Here is an 11,301-nt window from a genome sequence, read left to right on the forward strand (position 1 = left end):
AAACCGCTGCCTCCTCAATTAGCTACCGCGTAAATTTATGAATTTATTACATTCTAGATATAAATCCATGTAATCTGATACCTAGTTGTCAATTATCATAAATTCACATTATCTTAATTCTTTAACAGAGCGGATTTATGTTTTTCGTTATATTTCTCTAAAGAAATGATTCCCTCAAGATGTGATTCACACAGAATAGTGTGATCATGTAAAGACTGTTGAGTCAACAGCAGGAATTATCACGTCGAGATATATCACTCAGGCTCTTTTTTATTGTTCTTTATAATATACTTTGCCTTCTTGTGTTATAGACTTTTCACTGCAGATGTTATCCATATAGATTTAGATACTCTAATATAATTACTCCCTACTCTTTTACTCTTTTACTTGTTTCAGTCATTTGACTGTGGCCATGCTGGAACACCGCCTTTAGTCGAGCAAATCGACCCCAGGACTTATTCTTTGTATGTCTAGTACTTATTCTATCGGTCTCTTTTGCCGAACCGCTAAGTTACGGGGACTTAAACACACTGGCATCGGTTGTCAAGCGATGTTGGGGGGAGAAGACAAACACAGACACACAAACATATACACACACATACATACATACATACATACATACTTGCCCAAGGTGACACGCAGTGGGATTGAACCCGGAACCATGTGGTTCGTAAGCAAGCTACTTACCACTCCTACGCCTAGTTATTGGTTATTTTTGTGTATAAAGTAAATCATAACATTATTTTTATGTATGTATGTATGTATGTATGTATGTATGTATGTATGTACGAAAGTGGGCTGAAAATTTCATAGGCTGACTATGAAGGAGGGATGCTAGAGCTGTGAAATCATGCATGCATTTCAACCCTTGTTATTAATAACTACATTGTTTCGTTACAGCTAAACTGAAATTCTGTTCAAGGAACACTTCGAAAGTAACTAGTATCGACTTCCTTTGAAAATGGACAAAATTTGTTATCGTGGCATTATCGGGTGCCAGCAGAAAAAGGTTTTAGCCCTCAAGGAAATTCATGCTGACATGGTTGTTACAGCAGGGGATGATGCTTCAGTTTATCAGCATTGCAAAAGTGGGCAGCTGAATTTAGGAGGGAAACGGAGTCTAGAAGATGACCAAGGGTCTGGACAAACTGCAACTGCCACCACCGAGGAAAACATTGATTGTGTTGATCACATGCTGATGGTTGACAGGCGATTGGCTATGAAACAAATAGCTAAAACTATCAGCATATCCTGACTAAAACAGACGCATACACACTTACATATACATATACAAACACATACATACGTATATATATATATGTAAAGACACTGTTACAGCAAGAAAGACATGCCAAATTGTTTCATTAAGCATTATGAGATAGATACACATGTGCATGTGTATCTATCTATCTATCTATCTATCTATCTATCTATCTATCTATCTATCTATCTATGTATATATATACTATTTGTGCCCTATCAGTATTTGCAAAGGGAAGTCATCCTTCTCACACGCTGAGGACGGGTCAATACCTAGAAACCCGGGTCCGTGTGTATCACATCAGGCTGGAGATGGGAACGATGACTTCACTTTGCAAATACTGATAGGGCACAGAAAGTGTGTCAATAGACAGCTGGAGGAGATGTCTTCCTGGGGCTACAAGCTACAGTAGCATCCACCCTTAAGGGTTAGCCACATTTAAGTGGCAAATATACTTCACAATGTCATGCAGCTACTGTCTATACTTTGCTCAGAGATTTATTATTGCTTATATACATACGTATGCACATATGTATGTACATATATGTATATATGCATACGTATGCATTGCATCTATGTCTAATATATGTATGCATGTGCACAGAAATACTTATGGGTGTGAATGTTTTCCCCTTTTCAAGGAAGAACGGTTAGTTTCAAAAAGGGTAAGCATGGGGAAACGGACTAAAAAAGAAAGAGAGTGTGAAACAATATATATATATACACTCATATACAAAATTTGTATGATATGTGAGCGATAATACTGTTTAAACATGAGTTTAATATCCAATTTCGTTTATATATATATGTGTATGTATGTGTGTGTGTGTGTGTGTGTGTGTTTGTGTGTGTGTGTGTGTGTGTGTGTGTGAGTGTAACCATGTATGTACTATGTTTGTGTGTGGTAAGATAAATATAATTATAATAAATATAATAAATATAATTATAATAAAAATGTAATTTCCTTTCGATTAAAATACCGACGACTTCAGAGTAAAACATCTAATTGCAGTTCACCTGCATTTAGCATCTCTTACTATCACTCACTCCCACTCTGCTTCTTGTTTTAGTTTTCCACGTCCGTCGTGACACATTGTATTTTATTATATGAAAGATAAGATTTGTTAAGCATTTAAGAAACCAGAATAAACTTTCAAATGCAAAATACATACAGAACAACTCATTAGAGACACTGTTACAAAAAGAAAGAAACGCTGGTGGATAATTTAGAAAACTCCAAATTGTTTCGTTAAGCTTTATGAGACAAATACAACAAATAAATAAAACAGAACCAATTCGCATAGAATGACTTAGAAAATATAAATCTTAGTAACAAATTCAACAATTTCAAACGCTGTTACTCGCACAAAAAAGTATATATACAAAGACGTGTACTGTAATATATATATATATATATATATTATATTGTTAGAAATAAATACAAAAATAATGTCTGAGAAAAAACGTACGTTAAGCTTATGGAGTCCAATATATTCATTAACTTGGGCCAATGGTATTTCAATCATTAACATGATAATAAGTTGTAACGGACTGGTTTTTCCTAAAACGGCTCCGAAAGAAATCAATACTGTCGCTATAGCGAAATCGCTTGTCAACATACTGCAAAAATTAACAAAATAAAGTAAACAAAAGCAAAGAGAAGGAACAAAATCAATAATGTACAAGTTGAATATTGATTTTTTTTTAATGTAGGCACAAAGAGGCGAGAGAATGCAGTATTGGTTGCCTATATCAACAAACTTACGGCATTCGTTAACCCATCGTAAAATATCCACCTCAATCGATTCTTTGAGACTAGTGACCCTTTACAAAGTTCATAGATCCTCCATATTTGTGACTGCTACTGTTACGCACTCACGCATGCAAACATGAATGTCCGCACACACACGAACACACACATACACACACACGAATACACACACATACCCTCATACACAAACACACACTCGAGCGCGCTCGCACGTACACACTGACACAAATCCTGGATCTCATTCGAATAAAAGCCATTGGACTGATTGATATAAACTCATTTACTAACGCACGCCATTCTCTGGTCCTTAGACCTGCAATCTCCTCTTTTTGCCTTTTTTGGAAATAGCTGGTCAACTCGACTCAGGCATTCCCGTCTCACTCATCTCTCCGTCTTGCACACATACTGTCTCTATTCTAAACTCCATATTAACCACTACGTCAGCACTTTATCTCAAGAATTTTAGCTCTCCAGGAATTTCCTCAGAGGACACGTTTCCTTGAAGTTGTCAAATTTCAACTGTTCAAGAGGAACGTTAACCTCGTCGATTTAGGTGGTCGTATATGGGTCATAGATACGGCCACTCCCTCCAACCCAAACAGTAATCACAGCCCTGTACCACAAGTGGAATATTGATGCAATATTGACAATTATTGCAGATAATTAGTAGAAATGTTAAAGTATCTGACAGTAAGCTTCCTGGCATTTCTTCAGGTTCTTTAGTATTTGAGTTGGAATTCCGCTGATAAAATAAGGTAACTATCGGGGCCTGGGGTACATACTTGTCCTCCATCCAGCTGCCAAGTCTTCGATGTTCAAGGGTCTGGAGGAACGAGAGGGTATGTATACTTGCTCGCGACTATATGGATACCAAAAAAAAAATAATAAAAAAAAGAAACATTGAGTCAACGTTATAATGTAGGTGATGAAATTGAGTCGAATGTGCAATGCAGGCACTGCAAATGATTTCAGTTTATCCCTTTTTTTCTTTGAATTATCATAATGAATTATCATAATCCGAAGGGAAACAAAGAGAGAATTCGACTCCAAAACTGTCCTGGTACTTTAATACCGACTCCGAAAGAAAGAAAGGGAAAACTGGTCTGAACGAAATTTGAACACAGAGCGCAAATATCCCGGACAAGTGCTGTTAAGTTTCTATCTGATACTTTGACAACTCTCCAGATTTGCTCTCATCAATACCAAGTTCAAAGTAAACAGACCAACCTGTACTGGTTTCAGTCACTACTCTTCACTAATGAAATATTTTAATTTATTCTTTCTTTCTTTTACTAGTGGTTACTCTGATGTCGATCTTATCGGCCTAGCTTGCAGGATAGATCGTAACCACATTCCTTTCACATCTTTTTTTTCTGATTCTTCTATTACTTGTAGATACACACACATGCATACACAACACTCATAAGCATGCATATATACATACGGACATACACAGACACTAATGAATATAAGATACGCATAATATATATGTCTTTAAATGGCGGGATTCCGCGTAGTTTTCTAACAAAATTCTTTCAAAGGCTTTGATGTAGCTGAACTATTGTAAAATACACAACCCAAGGTGATGTGCAGTGGAACACACCAATGTGGTCATTAAGCGAATTTTTTGACAATGCTGCTATGATTTCATTCCATTTCGGCAGTATAAACTATTACCTGGTTCACACCAGAATAAATAATACATGGAGTGTTTACTTACGACTTAAGTCCTAACTCTAAATGTTGTTCCTCAATAAGATTCCGGACAATCATAGCCCATTGGATTCCAACAGCAGATAATAAAAGGTTGAAGCTGACACTCGAAAAGCCATATCTCTTGAGAAAAGTCATAAGAAAGCCAAAACCAATGAAAATCATCACATGGACATCTTGGGTCACTGAAATAATAAAATATTGGAAATTGCATTTGGTGGATAACAAGGTAAATGAAAGACCTTAAAATTTGGTATCACAGCTTATGAATGTGATATTGTTAACTATCAGACATATACTTATGGCAAAAATACAATCCGAAGAGAGTGGAACACACACGCGCGTGCGCGCATACGTCTTTTCTATCCTTCAAATTTCACTAAAAAACGCGTCTCTCAGAAGAAAATTGAATAAGATAATGCACTTGAGATCGAATCCGTAATTGCAGGATTGCGAAGTTAACTTATTGGTTACACAACTATACTTGATAAGATGAAAACTTGATCCCTGCTTGTAAGTAAAGGAACTGTCATGAATAGTGTTCGATCTTACAGGACCAGATCATAGTCGACATAAATCATAATCGAGAGAATCATAGTCGACAGAAACTTTAGGGAAAGTTATGAGGTATTTTGGTCGTTAATAATGTGCATGATTAAAAGAGAATGATTTAAAGGAAATAGCTAACGGTATTAGGTGCCATAAAGGTTGATAAATCATGCAAAAAGTGATAAAGAACTTGACATACATAAAAATAAATTAATTGAAAGTATCTTGTTAGTCAGAGAAAAAGGGGTGGGGCGACAATTTAAGGAAATTCAGACTTTACAGATTGTTTGTGTCAGTAATTTTCCACCATCTGGTTTATATTTGTGCTACTGTTATATAGCAACATCTTTTTCCAATACATCATTAATGAAAGATAGCGGTACCAGTGGAGGTTCCTTGGTTATTTTTTAAAAAATATGATGAAATTGTATATTTTTCTGAAACATTCAGGTATAAAAATCCACCTAGGCAGTACTGAAGAGGCAATCAATCAATCAATCAATCTATCTATCTATCTATCTATCTATCTATCTATCTATCTATCTATCTATCTATCTATCTATCTACCTATCTATCTATCTATCTATCTATCTATCTATCTATCTATCTATCTATCTATCTATCTATCTGTCATATTCTACTCACAGTTCTGTCTATGTATGTATCTGTCTACTCCAACAATACAAAAAAAATCCAAATAACTATAATTGAGGTGCCCCAGTGTGGCCTCAGTCTTTAGGCTTCTACACATAAAAAGGTAACAATAACATCCACAGCAGGTTATTTCACTTTGATTTAACTGTGTCGATATATCTAGCCACCTCTCTCGCTATCTTTTATCCGCCAATGAATCTATCCATCCATATATCAGGTCATCTCATAAGTTCTGTCCGAATTTTGAATAAAGAAAACAAGTGATCGAATGTTATATTTAATTGAAATTTAATCCTCAATGTACTTTCCCTGATTATCTATGACTTCCTTCCATCTATTTGCAAGCTTTTTAATCCTATCAATGTTAAACTCCCTTGGTTTCAAAGCGAAGAACTCTGAAATGTCAGTTTCGATCTCCTCCTGGCTTGCGAAAGTTATGTGAAGGAGCAAGGTCGGGAGAACAAGGTGAATGAGGAATTTTTTTCCCAACCAAGCTCTTCGATCTTCTGTGATATGATCTTTACAATGTGGGGTCACGCATTGTCCTGATGAAACATCACTCTTTTTCGATTCACTAACGCCGGTCTTTTTTTCTTCAAAGCTTGGTTCAAACGCTCTAATTGCTGACAGTAGACTTGAACATTGATTGCTGCATTAGGTGGTAACAATTCAAAGTGAATTACTCTTTTGTAATCCCACCAGATAGAGAGAAGAACCTTTTTCCCATGAAGTTCCCTTCCCAGTTGTGGTTGAGCCTTTTCCCTTTTACCAAGCCACTGTTTACGACGTTTAACATTTCGATAGAAAATCCATTTTTTTTCGTCACAAGTCTATACAAAGAGGGTGAAACGAGTTCGCAAGAGTGGAGAGAAGAGCAGATGTCAACTCGGGATTTGCGGCTGCTTTCGGACAATTCATGAGGCACCCATTTTTCAAGTTTAGGAACCTTTCCAAGTTGTTGAAGATGACGATGAACAGTTGTATGGCTTGAACTAAGCTTTATTGCCAATTCTTCAACTGATAATGCAGGATTTTCTTCAAGTAATGCCTCAAAGAGCTTATCATCAAACTCAACTGGATGTCCTGTTGGATCTTCATCATCAAGACTGAAATCTCCACTTCTGAATTTTGCAAACCATCTTTTGCAAGTTCTTTCATTCAAGCATTCTTTTCCATAAACTGAGTGTATGCTTCAAGTCACTTCGGCTGCAGAGTTTCCTTTTTTGTACTCATAAAACATTATGTGCCTTAAATGCTCTTTGGATACTTCCATGTTAGAAGGGGTTTTAATCAAAGAAATTTTAATTTTATTATTCTGTAAAATAATATTTAATTAGTTCAAATGTACACAAATGCATAAAAATAATTTGAATTCAATTAGACATTCTAAAATACTATTAAATTTCATTCAATTTTAAAAAAGGTAAGATCGGACAGAACTTATGGGATGACCTGATAGATACATCGATGGATTGAATATATAGAAACGGTTGAACATTAAAACCAGTAACACTAAACTTTATTTATATTGTCTGTTACAATCTATTTTGTAATTCTGCTTCTTCGTTCGACCACGCGCTACGCTTTAGTTTAAGAGAAGGGGAAGGTGGAGTGAGAGTGAGAGAAAAGAATGGGAATGAGAGAAATATGTAGAATAAAAAGAAGAGAGAAAGTAGTATATATATGTTTATGTATGTGTATATATATATATATACATATATATATATACATATATATATACACGCACAAACACACAAACACACACGCACGCACACACACATACACGTACGCACACACACACGCACACACACACACACACACACACACATATATATATACATACACGTATATACATATACACAAAATATAGGGTTTAGTTCACAGGTGATCTAAACGACTAGGTACTCTTGGTAGGTGCTGTAACGGATAACCAGGGCTCCAAGATTATATCTGAGTTATGGAACCATTGTAGATTTCCGATATAGCAGATTTATAATCGTTAAAGCGGACAACAAACGTTAGGGCAAGACAAACTTCTCAAGTCATATACGTTATTATTATTGGAAAAATTCAACGTCTTACAACTGTTTCTGGGATATTCCAGATTATGGGATATTCCGTCATCGGAGACAAGTGAGGAAAATGAGAAGGGTATAGATTAATGAAACGACAACATAGAGAACAGGAGAAAAGGAAAAAAAAGATAAAGAAAAAGGAGAAAGAAAAGAAAAAAAAGAAGCATTTAAGTTCACAGTTTAATTTTCCAATCGTGTAGATGTTAGTCCATAAGTCCTCACGTGCATTCTTGTGTAAATCCATGTAGGTTAAAGTCTTAATAATGTAAATATCCAGAAATAATCGCGAACGTATCGACTTTCTGTAAGAGAATGGCAGCGGAGGTAGCTATTAAGGGATAAAGAGAAAGAAAAATAAATAAATATGAAGAGAGGTAGAGAGACCGAGGGAGGAAAGCAAGGCCTAACAAAATCTGCATTAGAAGAAACTAGAAAACTTTTACATAAATTATTCACCAACTTCAACCTATCCCTTTTGAAAACCTTGCAAGACAGCAAACTTTCTAGACGTTACATTAGATTTAAACCCTTCACTCTACTTCCCATATCATAAACCTGATCAATACCTTAAGTACATCAACACAGAATCTAGCCACCATTAATCTACTTTCGAAGTATAATCAAAGGCATATCCTTCAGAATATCCGGTCTATTCGCCACCGAGGAAATCTTCAATAACTACACCACTTACTACAACCAAGCAGTAGCTGCTAGTAATTTCTCCCAGAAGATTAGATTTAAACCCAGCACTAGACTTAAAGAACACCTCTCTAAACTTAGCACAAGACAACATGCCCACATATTGTATATCCAAACTCTCCCATTATGGTTAGACAATCTCGCCTACCTAGCACCCACACGCATAACACTCGATCTAAGAATATTAACATAAAACCTTCCAACTCTCCTCTAGGAATTATACCTCCCCAAATTTGCCTAATAAAAGTGGTGGGAGATCTATTCTCTGGTATACACCCCCGTTCGCTTTAAACGTTAAGGACCTCTTTAGAGGCTTTCTTTAGAATAGTAGAGTCCAATTTCCCACGTAACCATAAGTACCATTCTATCTTTAACAGATCCACTTTGAAAGTATCCTCTTCTTCTACACCAAACATAGGATCTATTATCAGCTCATCTAAATGCATACAACCCTACCATAGGCCTACACAATGAAAACACTAACACCGCTCGTAATAACATATCCAAATCCCTGGCCCTAACACTTTAAATAACTTAAACATACATAATACAATCCCCACCTCGGAGGGGTGGGGATTATATTAATAGACATAGTGATACTAACAATACTAACTATATTATAACCAATACAATTAACAATACCTCTACTACAACTACTAATAATACTAGCAATAATACTAATACTACCACCAACGGCGATATTGCTATCACTGAAAATAATACTATTAGTAACACTCTTACCACAAACGCTACTACTAATAGTTGTAAGAATATAACTAATACCACCACTAGTACCACTGCTACTGCTGCTGCTACTACTACTACTACTACTACTACTACTACTACTACTACTACTACTACTACTACTACTATAACAACACCTAGTAGTAGTAGTAGTAGTAGTAGTATTAATAATTATGATAGCAATGGCGATAACGATAATGACGATGATAATAATGGTAACGATGGCGTTGATATTTGTTTATAGCAATGATGGCGATGATAATAGCGATATCATGAACGATTTACCTAATACAACCTCAGCCTTTAGCTTGTCAACTAGCTGCACTACCTCATCCCTCTCTCCAGCTAACAATTGTAGAACTGATAGCTGCAACTGCAGATCTGGGACAGACTACCTGCTGCAAGCCCATTGCAGAAGATTCAACGTCGTATATCAATGCACCGTTCACAACATAGTAAATAACTCCAATAATTGCTATATTGGATCGACCACGTGCATCATTGAAATTCCTTAAAATATAAAGAGCATAGCAATTCCACATCACTAGCCAGCCATGTACACCATCTAATTAATAGAAAAATACAATATAGGTTATCCTGGGCTATTCAGGCATCCCATACCAGGGCCAACGCTCTACTTGTGAACTCTGCCTAAAAGAAGCCCTCAAAACTTTAACTCACAAATGCTTAACAAACACAAGGAAGCTTTCACAACGTGTAAACACAAATTATTCCGCACTTTTAAATTCTTCCATAAATCCAAATGTAAACTTGCCCCCACGTATAACACTCACATACATACCTCCATCAACGTTAACGCATACCCCTGTATATCTCTTCTGTCAACCTTATCTTAGCACTTGATAAGATAAATGCTAATTCTTTAATTTAGTTTTAAACCAGAGCCTATAAAATCCCCTAATATTTAGTTCTAACTTTTATTCCTAAATAATTTAACATTCAACTGGTTTCTCCATTCACAACAACCTACACACCCATACCCCCATAGCTAAAAGTATTTCTACAGCCACTGAACTTAGCCATAAAACGGACACAATCACTTACTACTAGATTTCCTACCTAACCCCTACTGACTAGAATACGGCTGGCACCTACTATTCTCTTGGAATCCCTTTCATTTTACTTTATTTTTTTTACGTTAACTTCATTTACCTCCACCTCCTCTTTCCTTATTTACCCTTATATATTTATTTGTTTATTTATCTTCTTGTTTATTTTTGTACACTATACTCTTATGTACCTTATTTTGTTATTAATACCAATCCTTGCTTTCCTCCCTCACACTCTCTACCTATTTTATATTTATTTATTTATTTATTTATTTATTTATCAATTTATTTATTTATTTTCCTTTATCTTTACCCCTTAATAGTTAACTCCGCTACCATTCTCTTATGGAACGTCGATACGTTCGCGTTTATTTCTGTATATTTACACTAATAAGACTTTAACCTACACGGATTTACACAGGATTGCACGTGAGAACTTATGGACTAACATCTACATGACTGGAAAGTTGAACTGTGAACTTAAATGCTTCTTTTTTTTCTTTTCTTTCTCCCTTTTCTTCATCTCCTTATTCCTTTTCTCCTGTTCTCTATGTCATCGTTTCATTAATCTATGCCCGTCTCATTTTCCTCACTTATCTCCGAAGACGGAATATCCCAGAAACAGCAGTAAAACTTTGAATTTTTCCAATAATAACGTATATGGCTTGAGAAGTTTGTCTTGCCTTAACGTTTGTTGTCCTCTTTAACAATTATATACATACATACACACACACACACGCACACACACACACACACACATATATA

At 35.7% G+C, this 11,301-nt stretch overlaps 1 protein-coding gene across 1 annotated transcript in view; it reads right to left on the minus strand.

Moving 5' to 3' along the window:
• The window catches only part of LOC106868020 (ammonium transporter Rh type B), a 57,139-nt gene that overhangs the window by 25,061 nt on the left and 20,777 nt on the right, over positions 1–11,301 (minus strand). The window contains exons 3-4 of the mRNA XM_014913116.2: positions 4,753–4,930; positions 2,731–2,881 (exon numbers count right to left, since the gene is read on the minus strand). Coding sequence (XP_014768602.2) covers positions 2,731–2,881; positions 4,753–4,930 — 329 coding nt within the window. The remainder of the gene's footprint in view (positions 1–2,730; positions 2,882–4,752; positions 4,931–11,301) is intronic.

This window comes from Octopus bimaculoides, chromosome 20 (assembly GCF_001194135.2).
Source record: "Octopus bimaculoides isolate UCB-OBI-ISO-001 chromosome 20, ASM119413v2, whole genome shotgun sequence".
NCBI lineage: Eukaryota > Metazoa > Mollusca > Cephalopoda > Octopoda > Octopodidae > Octopus > Octopus bimaculoides.